The 23,347-nt window shown below is 46.8% G+C and overlaps 1 protein-coding gene across 1 annotated transcript; it reads left to right on the top strand.

Moving 5' to 3' along the window:
• The first annotated feature begins 6,176 nt into the window (after nucleotides 1-6,176).
• Nucleotides 6,177-7,957, top strand: LOC146200584 (uncharacterized). Its single transcript, XM_084592965.1, has one exon. The coding sequence runs from the start codon at nucleotides 6,190-6,192 to the stop codon at nucleotides 7,771-7,773; it is 1,584 nt and encodes a 527-aa protein (XP_084449091.1). The 5' UTR covers nucleotides 6,177-6,189; the 3' UTR covers nucleotides 7,774-7,957.
• The last annotated feature ends 15,390 nt before the right edge of the window (nucleotides 7,958-23,347 follow it).

Raw genomic sequence — 23,347 nt, forward strand, 5'->3', positions numbered from 1 at the left:
GTGCAGGAGACGTCAACTTCATAAAGAAAGTAACTGCATAAAGAAAGTAACAAAATTCCCATAAAGAGAGGTGTTAGGCAAGGAGACACAATCTCCCCAGTACTATTCACAGCTTGTTTAAAGGAAGTATTCAGAGACTTGGAATGGGAGCAGTTGGGGATAAAGGTAGATGGAGAATACCTCAGTAATCTGCGATTTGCTGATGACACTGCCTTGCTAAGCAACTCGGGGGATGAACTGCAAATCATGATTGATGACCTAGACAGGAAAAGTAGAAAGGTAGGCTTGAAAATAAATATGCAGAAGACTAAGGTAATGTTCAACAGCCTCGGTAAGGAACAGCAGTTTACATTAGGTAGCGAAATACTGGAAGTAGTAGGCGAATATGTCTACTTAGGACAGGTAGTAACCGCAGACCCGGACCACGAAAAGGAAATAACAAGAAGAATACGATTGGAATGGAGCGCATTTGGCAAGCACTCGCAGATTATGACTAGCAGCTTACCGGTATCGCTCAAAAGGAAAGTATACAACAGTTGCATCTTGCCTGTACTCACCTATGGGGCTGAAACGTGGAGGCTAACCAAGAGAGTTCTACTTAAGTTGAGGACAACCCAGAGGGCTATGGAACGAAAAATGGTAGGGGTAACATTAAGAGATAGAAAGCGTGCAGAGTGGGTCAAAGAAATAACTCAAGTTACCGACATTCTAGTAGAAATTAAGAAGAAGAAATGGACATGGGCAGGACATGTAGTGCGAAGAGAGGATAACCGATGGTCGCTGAGGGTAACAAACTGGATTCCAAGGGAAGGAAAGCGGTGCAGAGGGCGGCAGAAAGTTAGGTGGGCAGATGAGATTAAGAAGTTCGCAGGGGTCAAGTGGATGCATCTAGCACAGAACCGGGTTAAGTGGAGAAATATGGGAGAGGCCTTCGCCCTGCAGTGGGTATAATCAGGCTGATGGTGATGATGATGATGATGACGTCAACTTCGCACGCAGTCAACGCAGCGGCAGGCTGGGTCTCGCCCGACGCCGAACAAAACATTGCGATAGGCAAAGTGCGCATCACGGGTTGTGTGACGTAACCCAAACGGCGGCGAACGATCTGCGCGTATTGTGTTTGTTTTTTAGGACTCCTGGTCTCTTCACTCTCTCCCGCCATTTGACTCCTCGGCGGCAGTTTATTCTGTTGGCGTCAGCGCTCCATCAAAACTGAGTAGAGGGAGGCCGTCAAAGTGACAAATATTTTTTACAGTGTAATGCATGGTTAAAAAACACATTTAACTGAAAACCATGATCGTCAGGCCACAGAGAAAGAGAAAACCACTTTTCGGCGTACAGAACCTAAGTGATTGCTGCGAGAGGACTAGCGAATAAAAACAGTTTCATTATTCGACATTTACTTGCCCATGGCTCACTGTGCTTTAGAACGGTGTGTTCTTTACATCACACAAATCAATCTTATTCGAACATACCTGCAATTGTATGTACGCAAAACACGCCGCTGCTGGTCCCATCTTGAAGAGAAAGTTGATTCATCTGTAAAGATGACTTTTCGCCAGTCGTCCACAGTCCACTGCTCGTGGGCGCGAGCAAATGCTAGGCGCTGTGCCTTCTGTCTTGCCGTTAAATACGGCTTTTGGGCCGCCACACATCCACTTAATCTGGCCTCCTGGAGACGGTTCCGAATGGTTCTCAGACTGACGTCTAGACCGAGGGCATTTCGAGTTTCTTTTGCACTCTGAAAAAGATCCGCAACGGCACTAGCGACGATCAGTTGGTCAGCCTCGGCCGAAGTGCGCCGCTCGCGACCTGGACGTGGAGCATCGCCAAGGCGGCCGCCTTCATCCCTGAAAGCTTGTATAATCCGATTCACTGCAGTCATCGACCTTCCAGTCCTGCGGCACATTTTTCGTTGCGGCAAACCTTGCGCCCACAGGAGAATAATTTCGCGTCTAACATCCAGTGGAACACGGGGCGGCATTTCTCCTGGAATAGGAATTTCTACAGCTTTCGTTGATATATATATATGTGCGTGAAGGCGTGCCTTGCAAAAGGCGTCCTGCCGTCTTCTCATCGATTATCAAGGTGATAGCATGCTGCAAATTGCTCGACCACTAAAGCCTCCCATATGGCTTGTACGATCCTTTTAATGATGATGTATACTTCAAGCCGTAACACTGCAGTGCCGTCCAAATTGCGCGAGTCACAAAAGTCTTGCTCGAAGAACGGGCTGTGCTGTGTTGCAGTGGACGCCAAAGGATGCCGATATGAACATAAGTGAGGGCGTTTTTTGAAAGTTGGAAAGAAATCTACCTCATTTCAGCCGCAGAACGAGTCCGTATGGTCTTCGGGTGGGAGGCTGTCAAGAAGATGTGGAACAACCTCCCAAAGCGACGTCGTCTCTGCACGAATCTCTTTTTCGGCGGTTGGTCTACGTCGTAAACCTGCGTGGGGGCTTTATAGGTTATGAAACTCAAGTTTGCATATAATGGCACCTTCTGAGGTAATTTTCTTAGCGTTTTCCTTTCAGCTACCCATTTCTACCTTTCATGTTTACCATTTCGTTCTGCAGTGTAAGCAAGTAAATTTTTGTTGAAGAAATTGGTCTTGAATTATTAACTCACTTGCTATGCCGTTCGGCACCTATGGTTAAAAAAAAAAAAAAACTTTACAGTAAAGCCCCGAACCCGGACCAACTGCGGATATCAAAAAGTAAGCTACCAGATACCGGATTTATTGAACTGCTATCCAATCATTCTGGGTCTATTAACCGACTCCTGTTTACTAAAACATTTTAAGAAAAAGGTGAAATCATTGTTCTGAAAGGAATAATACCGTTTTATAAGTGACAAATCTGCTCTCAATGTGCTGTAATTTTTTTTCCTACTTTATTTATCTGTTTTTTCTTTAGTATGTTTTAGTGTGTTTTCATATCCATGTCGGTTGGCTGTAAACTTGTTTACTCAACATTTGTGTGCATGTAGAAACTTCTTTCCCGTAAAAGAACACATTTTATGACCTTTGACCTGTGCTTGAGTGTCGACCGCTGCTTGCCTCAGGGTGGCGTGACGTCGTCAGGCAGTTTTTTCTCTGCCTTTAGTCACGTCCCCCTAAGACAATAGTTCTGTATTATTGTCTTGAATAAATAAATTTAAGAAAGGAAAAAATATCAATGACAACCCATGCATGCTATTGTGTTTTGTTTTTCAAGCGTCGCCTAGAGCAAAGCAATATTTTCACTGCATTTGCGAAAACGTTGCACAAGCGTTTATACTCGTCAGCGTAGAAACTCGCCGCAAAGTGAAGCACAAACTTCGGCTGTTACGCAAAGATAATGCAGTTCCTGACGAAGATAAAGCGCACGGTGCCGATAGCAAACACTTCTGCACGGCCCAAATGAACAACAACCATGAAATATTGAAAGCGCCCCTGGCGGACAGTGATGGTAGCAGCTCAGCTTCGCTCGTTGAGGCGATAAAGCGAGCATCAATTTATTGAGATGGGTCAGCCGGATGTACTGACTTTGCCCTTTGCCGCGCATCCGCTGATAGAGCGCGCTGGCATGCAGTTTTTTTTCCAGTTCGGCCGCAGCTCGCGTGCTCCGTATAACTTTTGGGGCTCCAACCAAGCCCAGCTTCTCGGCAACTGAGCCGCTAAGAGTCACAGATACGTCGTCTTTCATTACGAAGAATTCCGTATCAAATGTTCCCTCGGGTCCGGTCACATGAAGGTGATACGTCTCGTTGCTTTTTTCTGTAAGCCAAATAATGTGCTTAGCCTGACAGCGCAGTTTTCAGGTTGCTTTTGAGTTATCTTGTGCAGCTGGCTGCGTTATATGACCGAGCAATTGGCGCCTGTGTCAAGCTTGCAGACAATGGGCGTTTCTTCTATTTTCACGATAGCAGTCCAGCGGTCGTCTTTTTTGCTGCTTTGCGATAAAGTTTCCAACCAGAAATTATCTGCCCGTCCGTCTGAAGTCGCCTCTAGTGACGCCACCTTTTGCTCTTTCACGCAACGGTTAGCGGTCTCCGTTTTGCACGCAGCTGCAAAATTATTTCTTTTGCCCCATTTTAAGCACGTGCGTCCCTTTGCAGGACATGTTTCACTGTTGTGAACACGAGCACATTTGTTACAGCGACAATTTTTCATTTGGAAGACTGCATTGGCCTCCACTTGACTGTTCTTGATGGAGTGTATTTCTTCACTGTGCTCTTTGCCGTGTTCTCGAGCTCGACACATTTAATCAGTTTTGGCTAAGGAAGCATTATCTGAAAGAAGCGTTTTTTGAAGTTTCTTGTCTCTCATTCCCAGAATGATTCTGCTTCTTAGCATGCGTTCTTCCAGCTCACCGAATTCAGAGCTTTTTGCTAGTACACGCAGCTCAGTTAATCAATCGTTAACATGTTCGTCCTTCTTCTGGTCACGCTTTCCAAATCAAAACGCGTGATAAGCTAGGTTTAGTGCTGGTTTGTAGAACGCTTCAAACTTTCGCTTCAGTAAAGCAATGTCGCTTTTACCATCTCCAGCGTCAAATACGAAAGTGCTGTACGTTTTCGTGAGTCTTCTCTAATATTGATTAGAAAAGTTGCTGCCTGTACCTCTTTCCGTGTTGGTCCAGGTAGGTTGCAGTTGAGAAGAGCTCTAACTCTTGCTTCCATGCTTTCCAGCTATGCCAGACATATATCGCTGTATCCAGGACCCTCGGTGGTGGCAGCAGCGAAGTGACCGGGGCGGCAGGCTGGGGGCGGTGCTGTTCGGCGTCTGTCATGGTTCTGTTCCGATGCAATTATTCGGGCCTCCCGGATTGCCGCGCTTCTGTCGTCTGTTACGTTGCCCGGTTGCGTTGCGCGAATGCTAACCGGCCACTTCAAGCACCATGTAGACACGACGAGGCATGGTGTATGAATGACGCTTTATTCACGAAGGTAAGCGGTTATATAGGCAAGCGGTTAGATAACAGAAATGGGGGCGGCTTTTGTCCGGTTTGGCGCGTGTGCATGACTGCCTTACGTCACAGAAAGAACGAAAATGATTTGGTTTGGTTTGTCCCATACCAACCGTCCCATAGCAACTAAGGCTATGAGAGACGCCGTAGTGGAGGACTCCGGAAATTTCGACCACCTGGAGTTCTTTACCGTGCACGGACATCGCACAGCACACGGACGCCACTCCGCTTCGCCTCCATCAAAACGCAGCCGCCGAGGTCGGGTTCGAACCCGGGTACTCCGGCACAGTAGTTCGGGCATCTTACCACTGCACCACCCCGGCGGGGCAGAACGAACGAGAATATGCAAGGCAGCTGCTGACTGCAAAATGTAAATAAGTGGCTTGTACAAGCGCAATAATGTGAATCACACACATTTCGAACTTCTTGTAACAGGAAACTGTCATTAACATTTCGCTTATTCTCCTCCACATTGGTTTGGTTTGTGGGGTTTAAATGTCCCAAAGCGACTCAGGCTGACAGATGCCTTTACGCAGTGCTGCATGAATTTCGACCACCTGGGATTCTTTGATGTGCACTGACATTGCTACGCACACGGGCGCCTTGCTTTCAGCCTCCGCAGAAAAGTGGCCGCTGCGGCCGAGATTCCATTGAGTGCCCTAACCACTGCGGTACCCTGGCAGGGTTGCTGTCTGTGATCTACACCTCTGCAGATACTACATTGTCTTTCTGGCAATACCACGGGCTGTTTTAAAAGTGTGTATCAAAGCCCGATTAAAATCAAGAATTACATTTTATTTGTTTATTACTTTTCCTCACATCCACTGCATGCCCTACCACCATTCTTAGTGTCTGCATAAGAAATGGCACTTTGGCTGCAGGAATGAGACATGTATGCACATACTGCTATATTGCAGAATTTTACCAGCCAAGTTGTGAGTGATGCTGCAAACTATATCTGTAAGCAGATAAACCTGCCCCAAAGTATACTGAAGGGTAGGGCATCACAACGTCCTGACAAAATGTGAGCACAACACAGCTGAATAGGGTATGCTATTGTTATGTCATAAAGGAGCGCAAAAGAAAACTTCCTCTCGCAAATTTATATATACACTTCGGAAAAATCACATGTCCACATTATTCTATGGTATGCTCTGTCATACAACATTCAACTGCAATGTAGAGCAAATGCTTTCATGCCTCTCATTGGTATGAGTGGGCACGGGGGCAGAGCTTGCAGCATGATGTTTTACGCTCATCCTCCTACAATGCAGGTTCTACTTGCGCTTTTCGCGTTTTGGCCGTCAACGTCATCCTGTGGCTCGACACATGTTACAACGCCCCTTGGAACATCAAGCACATCCAAAGACGAAAGTGATACGATGCCCTTCTTCAGCCGAGTTCCTGCCGTGATGCTCGCCTACGATCTACCAGCCGCATCAACCATGCCATCATCTTCGACAACCGATACAAGTGGACCGCCTGTCTGTTTCACCTTCAGTGGGCACGGGGGCAGAGCTTGCAGCATGATGTTTTACGCTCATCCTCCTACAATGCAGGTTCTACTTGCGCTTTTCGCGTTTTGGCCGTCAACGTCATCCTGTGGCTCGACACATGTTACAACGCCCCTTGGAACATCAAGCACATCCAAAGACGAAAGTGATACGATGCCCTTCTTCAGCCGAGTTCCTGCCGTGATGCTCGCCTACGATCTACCAGCCGCATCAACCATGCCATCATCTTCGACAACCGATACAAGTGGACCGCCTGTCTGTTTCATCTTCAGTGGGCACGGGGGCAGAGCTTGCAGCATGATGTTTTACGCTCATCCTCCTACAATGCAGGTGTGTAAAACCTTTCCATTATTTACAAAGAAATGCGACGACCCCTTCCTTTTACTGTTCCCGTGCCCACGGGTGTTCTGTGAAACAATTTGCGAGTGCTTCTCTGTGGCGCTGTTATTGCTCTGCTCCGGGGACATTGAGTCCAACCCTGGTCCCAATACGCGATCCGAATCACTTACGGAAATCGACTCATTGCCGGACGATCCTGCTGAGCAAATGAACACTCTTTTTCGTTTACTGAAAGATGTTCACTCTCGTTCACTGCAAACTTCGAAAAGTCACGTTGAATTGGCGGCTGATATCAAAGCTATCAAGAATAGTCAAAAGAACATGGAAGCTAAAATCGCCAGTATTCACAAAAGAATAGACGACCTAGAAGAAAAAACCAAAGTGTTCGAGAAGTACGACGCCGATTTTTCCGCTATTCAGTCTTCTGTACATGAAATATCAACGCAAAATAACCAATTTCAATCCCGGCTCGATGAACTAGAAGACCGATCACGTAGAAACAATCTAATCTTTCATGGCATTTCAGACAGTAAAGAATCTTGGCAGGAAACTGAAGCAAAAATAACATCGCTTCTAAACTCGTCATTAGTCACATTTTCAGCAGACTCAATTGATCGTGCGCATCGCCTAGGTCTAATAATAAGTGCGCCTAATAAGTGCCGTCCGTTCATTGTTAAGTTCGGCAACTACAAAATAAAAGAAAAGATACTTGCAATGCGTAGTGATTTCAAAGACAAGGACATTGGTGTTAGTGAAGACTTCTCGGCCTCTATCCGTCTCGCCCGTAAAAAATTAATCGAATTTGGCAACAGTCGGGATGGGTCTCCCAAGTTTAAATTACGTTACAACAAAGTGCTTCTAAACCACAAGTGCTACATTTACGATCCCATTTCTTGCAGTGTTAAGGAAACCAAGTCAAGCGATAGCAACGTTAATACCGATGCTACCTCGTTTATTGAAGCCGCAACATAGGAGAGAGTGAGGGGTAGTAGCCATTTAAGAGTAGCTCCCGTTTCTGTTCTTTTTACTAATATTAGAAGCGTGGTTAATAAATTTGATTCCTTATCGTCAGCAGTCGACTCTAGTTCTGCAAAAATAATCGTTTTGACTGAGACATGGCTTTCTGCACACATACAAGATTTTGAAATTTTCGAAAATGCGCGTGACTTCACAATTTACCGTTGTGATCGAAATGGCCACCGTGGAGGGGGCGTCCTTGTTGCTATTTCAAGCGACATTCCCTCATTGCGCATCCAAATAGACACTAATCTAGAAATAGTCTGGTCACTAGTAACCCTAGGTCATGTGAAAGTGATATTTGGTGCATGTTATCGCTCCCCTTCATATCCCTCTACATTTAATAACGACCTTCATGACGCCATCAACGCGGCTTGTGCATTATATCCTTCGTCCCCCCTATTCTTGCTTGGTGATTTTAATTTTCCAAATATTACTTGGAACGATCCTTTTCCCAGCTTGTTATCCTTTTCAGCCCAAGCCAAAGAATTTCTAGACGTTTGTTCTACTTTTCCCTAACACAATTGGTATCGCGCCCCACAAGAGTCACCGACCATGTTGCAAACACCCTGGATTTGATTCTAACTAATCAGCCTAACTTAGTTTCTGATATTATATTTCTACCTGGTATAAGTGATCACTCGTTGCTAAACTTCAGTCTCAGCCTGGATTGCCCTAAGCCGAACAAAAAAAGCAAATTGATTCTTGATTACAAAAAAGCCAACTCTGAAGCTATCAATAGAGAATTATCGGCCTTTCTGGACAATTTTTTGACTAACTTTCACGACAGTACTATTCAGACAAACTGGGATAGTTTTGCAGCCAAGGTAAAAGACTTAACTGAAAGATACGTTCCAAACCGCACCATCATTTCAAATAGTCACGCCCCGTGGTACAACGGTCATATCAGACGCCTTTCTAACCGAAAGAAACGCTTCTATCGTGCAGCTAAAGCATCGCCTACTAATTCACGTTGGACGGCTTATAAACTAGCTTCTTCAGAGTACATCTCCGCCCTAAAAAGCGCTAAGCGTCATTTTCTTTCCAATACTTTGCCTTCCATGTTGAAAACTAACGTCCGTAAATTCTGGCGCGTAGTTAACCCTTCCTCTGAAAACTTAATTATATTACAGAACTCGTCTGGCCAACAGGTTTCCAACACCCAATGTGCATCTTTCTTAAACGATATATTTGTTAAAAAATTTTCAAGCGCTCCTAGTCCTCACTTTCCTGAATCACAGAACTACAACTACCCGACCATGTTCCCAATTTTGGTAGACGTAGCTGGTGTTGCAAAACTTATTGAAAATCTCGACTATCATGCTTCTCCCGGTTTCGATTCTATTAACGCTAAATTTTTGAAAAACACTTCCACTTATAGTTCCATCATACTAACAAAGATTTTTCAACAGTCTCTTGACACATGTATATTACCTACGCAATGAAAGATTGGGAAGGTGGTTCCTCTTCATAAGTCGGGAAGCAAAAACATTGCCAACAATTATCGTCCCATCTCTCTAACAAGTACATGCTGTAAGTTACTAGAGCACATAATCTTCAAAGCAGTGACAGTATTCCTTGTATCAAACTCGTTCTTCACAATGGCACAACATGGTTTTCGTAAGTCGTACTCATGTGAAACTCAGCTCTTATCTTTCACCCATAAACTGCACCACATTCTGGATCGATCCTCATTCGCTGATTGCATATTTTTATATTTTTCTAAGGCTTTCGACAAGGTTTGTCATAAACTGCTGCTTCAAAACCTTCGTCATCTTAACATTGAACCAAACGTTTTAAAATGGATTGAATGCTTTCTTACTAACCGCTCACAATTCGTATCAGTAAACGGTCATAACTCTTCGCTTTCTGATGTGAACTCCGGTGTACCTCAAGGATCCGTACTAGGACCTTTACTTTTTTTAATTTACATAAACGACCTGCCCTCTGAGATAACTTCTAACATGCACCTCTTTGCCGATGATTGCGTTATTTTCCGTGAAATTAAAAACCCAGATGATATTAACTGTCTTCAAACTGATCTCACTGCGATTGCTACCTGGTGTGAAAAATGGTTAATGCAACTTAATATTAGTAAATGTAAATGCATGCGTGTATCAAGGATTTCTAATGACTCGCATGTTTACTATTTGAATAACGTTCCTTTGGAATCAAAAAACTCATATAAGTACCTGGGCATAATTATTTCATCTAACCTCACGGGGACAACCCATATTGAATATGTAATTAACAACGCTAACCGCATGCTTGGTTACTTACGCCGTGCCTTTTCGAGAGCTCCATCGTCATTAAAGTTATTGCTATATAAAACACTAATACGCCCTAAATTAGAGTATGCATCATCTGTATGGAATCCAGGTTATGAAAAACTAATCACCGCTATAGAACTTGTTCAAAATAACTCCGTCCGTTTCATTTATTCTAATTACAGCCGAACCGAAAGTATTACAGCCATGAAGTCCGACCTTCAACTTCCATCATTAAGATCACGTCGCAAAATATCTCGCTTAGTCCTGTTCCACAAGCTCTATCATCATCCTAGCCTGAGTGACGAATTCTTTCTTCAACCTCACTATGTATCCCATCGCATTGACCATCATCATAAAATCGGCCTCGGTAGATGTAATACACACGCTTTCTTACAGTCATTCATACCCCGAACATCGACTGAATGGAACCACCTTCCCGCAGATATTGTTTCCATCAATGATAACTCAAATTTTCGTACTGCTTTAGCTAATATTGTATACTGACAGGACTTTTGCACTGCTTCTTATTGTATCTAATTTTTTGTATTTATTGTATTTTAGATATTTTTGAAATTCATACCCTTGTAAACGATACGGTTATGCTTATTTTGTTTTGTTGTTCACCCACTCCCCTCTTCAATGCCTTTACGGGCCCTGAGGGTATTGTAAATAAATAAATAAATAAATAAATAAATTAGTAACCCATAAGACGCTTCTTGTGGGTTGAGGTTCATTAACGGAAGGGTCAGCAGTCTCTGTCGATAGGGAGCACAATAGAGAAAGAGCCCATTCTGTCGTGCATACGAGAAATGGGGGAGGCAAAACAGCTATATACACTGAAACATGCAAAGGTGATGAAAATACTAAGGTTATGCCTTTTCGTTAGTGCTCAAGCATGACAGAAATGACTTGGGGTTTATCGTTTCCTTGCCATCATTGCCATTTTCCTTCAATATACCCACCTCCTCATTGCACAAAGCCCCAGAATAAGCAAAAATAACAAAGGTATGCTTAGTTTTGTGATGCTGAACCATGCAGTATTGCACTTCACAAAGTAAAGGGGCGGAGAAGTGTCACGTTTACAGACGCCTCTATGACTGAGTGGTGCGTCTTAGTCCTTCTCAAGCGCAAAAAAAAACCTTCCTAAACGCTGGTGGATTGTCAATATTGAAGTAAGGTAATATTAAAATTGTACCATATTCCTCCAGCGTATATATTGTGAGCACTGTGTGGCGCTTCATCTGCCACACGGCTGAACGTGCTGCTTCATCTTCATCCTGCTCCCTCTTGTAGATACCCATCGTCATCGCGGAGTGTGTTTGGCTGCAGTGCGCGACCAAGGCTTCAGGTCTGCAATAAAGCCTGATTCCCCAAGTCCGACCTTCGCGTTGCCTTACGCGTGGTGGAAGTGCGCCTTGATTTCCCCGCTGCTTCGTCACCTGCATCCACCTGGAGCTTCGTTTTGGCCGCCGTTTGACCCCGACCACTATCCTCATGACTCAAGAGGGCCACTCCGCTATTACGGCTTCTACCAACTCGACTCCAGCTCCCCTTCCCACTTGGAGTGTCAGTAGCCGTCAGCACGACCCGCAGATGTTCGCCGGTCTCCGCGGCGACGACGCTGATGACTGGCTCGACAGCTACGACCGGGTCAGTGCTTTCAACCGGTGGGACGATGCTCTTAAACTAATTAATGTGTCCTTTTATTTGACGGATGTGGCCAAAACGTGGTTCCTAAATCATGAATCGACAATTCCGGACTGGGCTACCTTTAAACAAAAGTTACGCCAGATTTTCTGCGCTCCTACTGTTCGCACGGAGTGCGCCAAGAAGAAGCTAGAATCCCGACTTCAGCGGTCCAATGAGACCTATACCTCTTATATAGAAGATGTCCTTGCACTTTGTCGGCGCATAAATGACGCCATGCCTGAGGCCGAGCGGGTTCGGCACGTCCTTAAAGGTACTGGGCCACTCGCCTATAACGCCCTGGCCGTGCAGAACCCTACCACAATCGACGCCATCATATCGACTTGTCAACGCCTTGACGAACTACAGTCAATACGCCTGCAGCCTGATCCCACTTCGTTTGGTTTCACTGCCGACGCTGACCTCCGTGCGCTTATTCGCGGATTAATTCGTGAAGAGCTCTCGGCTCAAGGTAATTTGTGCCGCCCTGCATCTGAGCCACATCCTTCAAGTGCCGGCCTGCGTAGCATTATCAAAGAAGAGCTGGCCTCAATTACCTATTCCCCGCCAACATCGGTCGCTCCTACCATCTGTCAGGTGCCAACGTACGCCCAGGTCACGTCCTTGCCTCCTGCAGTAGGAGCGCCTACGCCACCGGCGCCTACCACTGCTCATGTCGCTGCATTGGCACCACCTGCCGCGGCGCCGACATACTACCCCGACTAGCGCCCAGCCCGCCCTGTTTGTTATTACTGCGGGTACCGAGGCCATATCTCCCGCTTCTGTCGTCGCAGGCTCCAGAATGAAAGCCGCGGCTACGACTCATTTGAAGCAGACTACCCTCCTCGCTTTTCCGGCTCTAACCACCGTTCATTCCCTGATTATCCACGACGTTCATCACCCCCGCCAGAAAGCCCCGCTCCGCCTGCTGGTTACAGGCCTTCAAGACGCCGTTCTCCTTCGCCTTTTCGCCGCTCAACCTCGCCTCTCCGTCAAGCTTCACTAACGACTCTCCGCCAATCGGAGAACTGACCACTGCAGTTTTAGGAGGGAAAACTGCACTCTTCGGCCATCCCAAAAATCCTCCGGAACGTCCCTGGAATATTATTTTAGTGTGCGTTGAAGGTTTATCTGTTGAGGCTTTGGTTGACACGGGCGCCGCTGTTTCTGTGATACTCACTGACTTGTGCTCCCGCTTGCAAAAGTGAAAACGCCTTATGATGGACCTGAACTCCGTGGAGCTAATGGTGCAATAATTCGGCCTTTCGCTAAGTGTACTGTGCGAGTTTTTGTTGATGGTGTCCGCCACCATGTACAATTTGCCGTGATGTCACCGTGCGCTCACCCAATTATTTTAGGCTGGGATGTTCGGTCTGCCGCATCAGCCAGCATTTCGTGTCGCGACAGGGTCATTTACATGAACGAGAGCGATCCGTCTGAACTTCCCGAGCCCTGTCAGCGCCTGATTGCCGCTACTAACTCAGTGTTGCCCCCTGGATGCGAACAACTTGTCGCGCTTACTTCTACTGACATCGATAACGGAGATGTGCTAATCGTGCCTTCTGATCGCCATCTGACCCGTGGAATCGCGCCACCACCAAGTCCTGTTCGGTTTGAGCATGGCACAGCGCTTGTCGCTGCTTCGAACAGTTCCCCAGAGCCCATTGTGCTGACTAAAGGGACATGCTTTCCTTGTGCCCTGGACATTCACCCGGTGTCCCTCACGACCCTTACCGCCCCCTCTTCCTCACCAGCAGCTTCTTCCGATGCTTCTCTCTGTATTCTCTTTGGCAGCATCAATCCTGACCTTCCTGCGACTCACCGCCAAGCTTTGCAGGAATTACTTTGAAAACACCAAGCCTCCTTTGATGTCACTTCTCCGACCTTGGGTTGAACGTCTTCTGCGCAGCATTGCATTATTACAGAAGGTACTTCTATTGTTAGCCACCACCCTTACCGTGTTTCCTTATCAGAACGTAAAATCATAGAAGATAATGTGAATGATATGCTCCGGCGAGACATTATTCGGCCCTCAGCTAGCCCCTGGTCATCTCCGGTCGTCTTGGTAAAAAAAAAAGGATGGGTCCGTGCGTTTTTGCGTTGATTACCGCGCACTTAACAAAGTCACTCGAAAAGATGTTTACCCTATGCCACGAATTGACGACTCCCTCGACTGTCTTCAGGGCGCCGAATATTTCTTCACTTTGGATTTGCGTTCCGGTTACTGGCAGATACCGATGCACGAAGCCGACAAAGAAAAAAAAAACGCATTCGCTACTCCCGATGGGCTTTACGAATTCAATGTCATGCCTTTTGGACTTTGTAATGCCCCCGCTACGTTTGAGCGCATGATTGACACTGTTCTTAGAGGACTTAAGTGGAAAACATGCTTGTGCTACCTGGACGACATAGTTATTTTCTCTGCGACGTTTTCTGATCATTTATGCCGCCTTGATCAAGTATTAACGTGCCTGGCATCCGTCGGTCTCCAGCTGAACACAAAAAAGTGTAATTTCGAAAAGAAAGAAATCAAGATCCTGGGCCACCTCGTCAGCCGCGATGGCATTCGACCCGATCCTGACAAGCTTGCTGCAGTTTTAAACTTTGCACGCCCTCAGCGGACTAAGGATCTACGCAGTTTCCTTGGCCTGTCTTCGTACTTTCGCCGTTTCATTCGCAATTTCGCTACCAGTGCTTCACCGCTCCACCGCCTCCTTACCGACCGTACTACTTTCAATTGGTCCGAAGAATGCGAAAAAGCTTTCCAAACCCTAAAGAATGCCCTCACTTCGGAGCCTGTTCTCGCTCACTTCGACGACACTGCTGCCACCATTCTCCACACCGATGCCAGCAGCCTCGGTATCGGCGCCGTACTTATGCAACGCGGTACAACTTCTCGGGAAAAGGTAATTGCGTTTGCCAGTCGAACTCTAACACCAGCGGAGCGCAACTACACCATCACTGAGCAAGGATACCTCGCCGTCGTTTGGGCAGTTCAGAAATTGCGCCCCTACCTCTACGGCAGCCATTTCACGATCGTTACCGATCACCACGCTCTGTGCTGGTTATCAACCCTCAAAAATTTGACTGGACGCATGGGCCGTTGGACTCTGCGTTTGCAGGAATACCACTTCGATGTCATATTCAAATCGGGTTGCAAAAATCGAGATGCCGATGCTCTTTCCCGCTGCCCGCTCCCAGAATCACCACCTAGTGCTTCTTCGCGCCTTCCTGCGTGCACTCTCGACGTCCCAACGTCGTCCAGAGCACCAAACACCACGTGTGCTACTCCTGCCGCTGCTCCAGATCGCTACGCCATTATTTCACACCAGCGAGCAGATCCCTACTGTATTTCCCTAATCAACCCTCTCACCGGTGCTTCTCACCCTCCTACCGCTAGGATGCGCAGGCTACTCCAAAAGTTCAAACATGACAACGGCGTGCTCTCCCGTTATATGTATTGCTCTGAAGGCACCCGTTGGGTCCCCGTTATTCCGAGAGCGCTTCGCACCCATATCCTGGCGGCTTTCCACGATGATGCCACAGCCGGTCACTTAGGCTTTCATAAAACTTACCATCGCGTGGAAACTCGTTTCTTCTGGCTAGGCCTCGCCTCAAGTGTGGCAAAATACGTCGCCTCTTGTCTGCCATGTCAGCGCCGCAAACGGCCCACTTCTCCTGCTGGTCTACTACAGCCGCTACCTTGCCCTGCTACTCCTTTTGCCGTTGTTGGCATAGACTTATACGGGCCACTCCCATTGTCAGCACGAGGTAATCGCTGGATCGTCACCGCCGTCGACCACCTAACACACTATGCTGAGACCGCTGCCCGGCCTAATGGCTCAGCACATGAGGTCGCAACCTTCTTTTTGGAATCACTCGTACTGCGCCATGGGGCCCCTCAAGTGCTTCTCAGCGATTGTGGTCGGACATTTCTGTCGACGATTGTAGCCGAAGTTATTGAGGCCTCAACCACACATCACAAATTGACCTCCAGCTATCACCCGCAGACCAATGGGTTGACTGAGCGGTTCCACCGCACGCTTTCTGACATGTTGCCTATGTACGTAGACCAAGACCACCGAAACTGGGACGTAATACTTCCTTTTGTTACGTTCGCCTACAATACGGCTGTACAGCGGACCACAAGTTACACCCCATTTTTCCTCGTTTACGGCCGTTCTCCCGCTACCGTTCTTGACGCCTCTTTCCTTTCTACACATGCCAGTTCCTCAACTTCCCTTCCTGACCAGTTCCTTTCCCGAGTGGCCAAATCTCGCCGGCTTGCTCGCGTCAACACGGAAGCTAGCCAGGAAGACCGCAAGTGCCGCTATGATACAACCCATCGCCAAGTTTCGTTTCGCCTCGGCGACGAGGTGTTACTTCGGACCCCATTACGCACTCCTGGCCTTTGTGACAAGTTACAGCACCGTTACATTGGTCCTTACATAGTTCTTGCAAAAACCTCCCCGGTTAACTATCGCGTCTCCCCTGTTTACCCTCCTCCGGACTTTCGTTACCGTGGCACTGAAGTTGTCCACGTTTCACGTATGAAACCTTTTATTCGGCGCAATCCTGCGGACTAATTGCGGCCAGGCTGGCCGCTTCAATTGCGCGGGCGAAATAGTGTGAGCAGTGTGTGGCGCTTCATCTTCCACACGGCTGAACGTGCTGCTTCATCTTCATCCTGCTCCCTCTTGTAGATACCCATCGTCATCGCGGAGTGTGTTGGGCTGCAGTGCGCGACCAAGGCTTCAGGTCTGCAATAAAGCCTGATTCCCCAAGTCCGACCTTCGCGTTGCCTTACAATATCAATAAGACATGTAGGTTGCATACACAAACAGTTCTGGCTTGTTGACGGCACATGGAAAAAAAGGAAGACAAAACTAACTGCTGTTAATCTTCCCCTGAGAGGTTTTTTTGTGCGTGTATGATGCTTCACCTGCATAAGTTTGCATTACCAAGTTGCAACGTGATCGTTAGGCACAAGCCAAAACGTGACGATTGCTGATATCTGAATGCCACCCTGCCCATGCGAATGCAAATTTTCCCACTCAAAGTGGCTAACACAGCAGTTGACTATTTGCCTGCATGCATGGGCACGAACAAAAACCTGCTTCTCAAATGCCTATGAAGGAAAAGGGGTATTCAAAGCAAACGAAAAGACAGTTCAAACTCCTCCACTGCTTTCACTTCCATACCACCCTATCAGTGTTGGGCAAAAGCACTGAATTGTACACAAATGTTGACTGCTACAAATGATGCACTTGTGTCACATCCTTTCTGAATGACAAGATAATTTTCGCGAAGCAGCACAGGCGGGAACAAAACAGTCAGGATACGCGTCTGCTTATATCTGTTTAACGTGACTGATGTTCAAGTTAAGTTGCTGCAGCAATGTATATTGAAGTCATTTCAGGTTCAAGACTATTGCAGATGATTTTCTGTTGCGTATGTGTGAGGCCCAAACACAGGCTGTTTTGATAGTAAAGATACATTACTGTTAATAGAAGGAAGGCAGACACCAGGCTGGCTCTAATTTTCGTTAATCTCTGGCTGTCAATAGGGCAACATGGCGTTGTCTCCTTCTTGGTGACCCCTGTGTAGGGCTCTGCGGCGCCAAAGTGGAAACACTGGCACACCAAGAACAGGGCTAAGGACTAGAAACTCATAGCTGCAGCGGGTAGCTTGGATGCAGAGCCTTGATGTCAACATTGACTCTTCACACACTCTCACACAACCCACCCCGCTGGGTTTCCATGTTTTTCTTCTGCACAGCGGCCTTCCTTTGCTTATGAAGCAGTGGCCATCACCTTCTCAGACGGTTTGACGATTCGTTGTCTTCCTCCCGCACCCCTGCGCACTGCACAAGTGCCTGCAGCATTGCGAGACTGAGTTGTTACATCTGTACAATAACATCCGAGAGGAGCTCTTCGTTTTCCATGTCGGCCTTTTTCGTAACGTCTACCGAGATCGGGCAGTCGCTGCAGTCACTGTCAAGACATCTTGCTTTCGCATATTCGTTTCACAAGTCGCACTTCAAAGCTCTTCGAGGGAGACTCTCTGCTGTTCGCTTTTCTTCCTTTGCTTTGAGCTACTAAATAAACCGAAGATTAAAGAAAGCTAGAGGCGGCCTGGTGTCTGCCATTCTCTTTCTTTACTGTTTATTAAACAGAGGGTTTGTTTTGGCCTTCAGTAGTGCTTGCTGCTCGTTTTGTACTGGTGAGCACATGGTGGTGAGCACTGAAAGATACATCAGACAGCGTAACAGTGTTCATTGTGAATGTAGGAACAAATATTGCATTCATCCATTCCACATGTGCTTCCATAGGCAACCTGCAATGGATTTTTTTGAGACTTGTGGCGCCACCTGGCGGCCGACGGGAGCTAATACTGAGGCGGCGCAGAAGCAGACGCCGTATATGTTGCGGCCGCTGTGTTCCTTCTGCGTTCGCTTTTTGTTATGCCAGTAAGTGTGATTTACTCATATAGTGACTTCGGTAGTCTCGTGCGATGCTTCGGCTACTACGGATGTGAACAAGAATAAAAATAAGCGCAGGGGCGGCGAGAAAGACTGACACAATCACGAAGGAAACCTAAGCGTATACCGCTTGCTGGGAAAACCTGGGGAGAATGATGAGAGAAGGAGATAGGGGCTGCGAGAGAGTAATGTAACTGAAATTCGTTTTGTTATGGAGCCATTGGCGTACAGACGCCAAGAAGCTAAAATACGACGATCGCCCGTGAGCGGAGGAAACCGTATAAACTTCTGACTCGGAGAGTCGCACCATGGTTGGGGCCCAGTACTCAGTACGCGCTTCGCGCTGTAAAATCTGGCGTGTACTGGTATATGCTGTGCAAGATCGAGTGGCATTGTCCTTTTAAATGGGGTAGCGCCAGAAAAGCAACAAAGCCGCGCAGCCGCAGCATCGTATTCCAGCGGCATTTCAACGGAGGCGAAATAAAAAAAAATGTTCGTGGATCTGTGAACCGGTTTTTTAAAGCGGGGTCTATTCGGAACCACAAAGCCAAAATATGTTCAAAACTGCTAATTACAGGTATGAATAAGCATATTTATCTGTAAATTAGTTCTTAAGGTGCTGAAAAAGTCGAAGTGACGGAGTGTATAGAGCCCCGTGATACTGTTGAGAATGGAATTTCGTTCTATCGTTCCGCGCCATACATTTCTTACACCGACTACTGAAGCTGCTCAAGAGTTTCTTGTCGCAGATGATAGACTGTTTCATCATTAGTAGCAACAGTAAAAAATCCTAACTCTTAACGACCTCCTTTACGAAAGCTTTGCCGTTGAGTGCCAGCATTACCCGCCGGCTTTCCCAAAGCTTTTGTACCTCCGTACCTCAAGCTGTACCTCAAGTACAGCTTGAGGTACGGAGGTACAAAATGCGTGCCAGTTGTTGTTGTTAAGAGCTTTATTTTTCCAACGGTGTAGGAGGCCCCCTACTCCCCGCCCCCGGCACGCGCAGATTTCGTTGATGACGCACGCTACAACCGCACAGTGCTTGCAATCGCCACGACATCCGTAACGGGTACCGCACCACGCCTCCTGTAACCTCCGCGGCACTGTCGAAAGGTGCACCACGAACAAAAGTGTTCCTGGTATTAAACTTTAAAGCAAAACCGCGAGGAAATTATTATGCTGCTGTAATCAAAAAGCAAGAACAAAAAAAAGAAGAAAAGGCGATCAATCTCTTCTCAGGTTCTCTCTGCAGTTTCAATGTTTGGGTATGAGGTGCGAACGCAATAGGCAAATAAAAAGCTACGTTTACAACATTTTTCATTCATTTAATCATTTCTTAATTCATCATCACATATCGGACTGATGCCCTGAGAGAATAAATTTCGTTACCAAAAAAAATGTTCCGTCTACACTCGCGAAATTCAAAGCTGTGCGCGCGGGTGTTCCTTCGCGAGCGGCGCGCACTTCGCGGTGACATCGACACCGTTCACGTTCTAAACATGGCCATTCTCGAACAGGCGGTGTCCTTTCGCCAGTATTGGTTTTCGGAAGTAGCTCTGAAGACATTCGATTGCCTTAAAACTGCAGAAAATGAGAGCCGAGATGCTTCCAGCCGTACAACGCGAACGCAACCCGACCGCGCCGGCCGCCTCAGTTTATTCGGCGCCGCCGTTGGCGGCGCTGAACGCTGCGCTTCACTAGCGCCGTCTGGCCACTGCAGGTTGCCTATAGTGACACGACCTTGTCTTTTGTTTGAAGCTTTCGACATGACCTGTGCATGGCATATGTTGTCCAGTGATGGTGCACCAGTCCTCGCGTGTCTGTTCTAATCTGTCTATCGCAATCATTTGTGCTTTAAGGCAAAGAAGGTAAATGTTGAGCAGACCTCTTCACGGAGCGTAAAGCATGTCGTCTGTCGTATGTAGAAGGCATTACAACTTTTCGCAATGACGCTCAAACTCTCCTGCAGGCAAAGGGAACGGCAGCTGCACAGGGTAAATTGCTAATTGAAAGACATTTTTTCTTTCTACTTTTCGAACACAATCTACGCCATAGTGAATGGCGAAGATTGTGAATGGCGCATCAAGACAATGAACCTAAAATATAATTCCGAAGATCACAGCATATGCCCATATGCCTGCCTATATGGCGTCGTTTTTGTGTCAAGCCAAACGCCTGAAAATCGGATATAGCATGTTAAAATAACAAATGAAAGCCGGGTAAGAAAATCTAATTTTCAATAAAAGTGACAACCCGCTGGGCAACAGCGGGATCCACAAGTCACATTTATTCGCCGGAACTTAATCTGCAACAAAGCAGCAAAAATGCACTATAAGCTATAATTCATTCTTCGTATTAAGAAACCGTGATTGAAGAAAATATCCATATCCTGTTATTCAATATCTGTACACAACCCGACTTTCATCACGCTTAATAGACACCTTTTGCATACCGTGTTGCATGTTGCCGTTTGCGTTAGTGGAGTTGCGGGATCACTCCCACCGGCAGTGCTCCCGCAATGATGGGTCCCGACCCGTGAGGCACCCACTAATCCGACGGGAAACTGGCGCCATCTGGCGCCCCTCAGGCGCCGGAACCAATGAAGCGCGTGCGCACTGCCGATGAGAGGGATCACACAACTCCGGTAACGCAGACGGCAAAACGCAGCGCGGTCTGCTAAAGGCGTCGCCACGATAGCGGTAATTTAGCTTGCCGACTTATGGGGTGCCAAACTCACTGCTACCGGTCTCATCTCGTAAATGCTGTCTTGTCAGTGACAACTACTTGCTTCCATTCCTCTTCCGTCGAATGTTCATACCTAATTCTTCATTTCCGATATAACTCCCTGGGAATGATTTCAGGCAGATATCTACGATGCGTCGCTGTTCGTGTTCCGGCACCCGCAACATGGCTATCTTAGAACGTGCACTGGAAAATTAAATGATGTTGCACAGTTCGCGCGTTTTTTATTGCCCAAGAGAATAAATAGCAGTTTATATTTGATAGTTGATAACGCGATGTTCACGCAAGTAGGCTGAAGCGTGTCCACTCGAAACAGGTCTGGTGCCTTTGTTTTCGCAAACGATCAGAGTATATTTCACCTGCTGCTGACAGATTGTAATATGCACTATAATACACATGACACACTTAATACTGAAATATAGCGAGAAAGCACGAAACATTACAGTAGTTAATAATAAGCTATTACACATCGTTTTCGTATAAAGGTTGTTCACCTGATTATAAGCTTTCTTCAGTAGCTATGTGGCGGTTGCAGGTTATTCTAGTCCATCATTGTACGGTGACTGAATTATCTTACCTAAAGATATGGGCGGCAAGTCACATGTTCTACTTTATTGTTGTGATCACGGCGCGCGAAGAGTGCAGGGGCCGAAAAAAGGAACTGATCGTGGAGGGTGGACTGATGATAAAGTTTATGAAATAAGTTCGGCGAGCAAAATGACACAGACATGATAGTGGTTCCAACGCTGCATGTTGTTTTAATGCTGTGACACTACTGAGTGGGAGCAATAGAAAAACATGAGGCGACAGCACGGTTTTGCTGGGATTCAATGTTGTTTGTGAGTTATGGCAGAACACTATTCAATTTTGGGGCGGGTAGTATAACCAAATTTCTTTAAAGGGCCACTGTCCAGGGAAGGCCCTTTTAAGAAAAGGAGCCCAGTGTTTCGATCAGGTACCGGAGATAGTCTGTGCAAAATTCTACAGCGACACGCGCGCCGCAAAGCATCGAAAATACAATTCAAAGCTCCCTCATGCTCTCCTTTGAGAAGCCAGCTTCACCGCTCCCTGCGCTGGCCCGACGGGCCCCGATAATGACGTACGTACCGGGAACGACGTCCATTGGTCCGTCTCGCTGACTGACGGGAGAAGGATGGGTGTCTACCGCTCGCAGCGCGCTTTTCCCTCGCCACTGCCAGACTGAATCCAGCGGCGCGCGCTCCCTCGACCGTTTTTTTTTTCGCGCTCGCGGAGAGCCACGCCCCACTTCCCGCCAAACGCGGAGGAGGAAGGGGAATTTGTATTGCGGAGGCTAGACGACCTCGGGCAGGAGAGTGAAAAACCTTTGCGAGGGAACGGAAGGAGAGAGGCAGAATAGAATCGGGTGATTGCGGTGGCTGTAACTGCGTTATTAGTTACTCTTTTCAAAAACATTTTGCGGCCTTGCGTTCCAGGGGCGAAGTCTCACAGTCACCGGGGAAGAAAATATTTTCGACCGGAGGGTGGACAGTGGGCCTTTAAGTGTGATGGTGTATGCTTGAGGTTTTGAGGCTACGCCTAAGACCGAGGGCGCGGCTCGCTGATGCTAAGATGGTGGTTATATGGTTATGACATGAAAAGTCAGATTGAAAATAAACTCCACTTGTAAGCTGTGGTCAGTTCTGCGCTAGCGTTATTAAAGAAGTAGCCTGTAGGGATTAGCGTGGAACAGTTGTAAACGAGATTAAGCCGTTACCGCATTAAGATCAGTTTCCAGCGAATGTCAGTCAGTATCATTAATAACATCACGATATTTAACATAGTAGTCTGCAAATAATCTAATCTGAGAGGCGGCAGACTTAGAAAGATCATTATTAAAGATTACGAAACGCGGGGGAAAACGTACGCTGCCCTGGGGGAGTCCAGATATGACTGGGAGAGCAGAGCTAAGAGCATTGATACATGTGTATTGTTCTATTCTGCAGTAAAATCCTTCTATTCAAACAACAAAATTTGGGTGAACATCTAATTGTTTTAATTTGATTAGATGCCTTTGCTGCGGAACGCGAACAAAAAAAAAAGCCTTACGAAAGATGAGGAAGATGGCATGAATTTGTAATCCTGCCTCTACTGCGGAAAGTATATCGTTAGTAAATCCTGCGAGATGAGTGTCACATGAATGAATGAAATTGATATCATGCTCCTCAAAGTAAATGATGATTCGGGTATGTATGACGTGCTCAAAGAGTTTGCAGATGCTGCTGGTCAGTGAGCTAGGACGATAGTCAAGTGGAGTAGTGTGATCGGCAGATTTTAAGATAGGGATTACGTTCGCTGAACGCCAGTCATTAGGATCAGTGCTACATTTTAA

Source organism: Amblyomma maculatum, chromosome 2, assembly GCF_055883805.1.
Source record: "Amblyomma maculatum isolate TAMU_Amacu chromosome 2, ASM5588380v1, whole genome shotgun sequence".
In the NCBI taxonomy this organism is placed as follows: Eukaryota; Metazoa; Arthropoda; class Arachnida; order Ixodida; family Ixodidae; genus Amblyomma; species Amblyomma maculatum.

Excerpts from the sequence above, each read along its gene's own strand:
- LOC146200584 (XM_084592965.1), top strand. The coding sequence starts at position 6,190 with ATGATGTTTTACGCTCATCCTCCTACAATGCAGGTTCTACTTGCGCTT.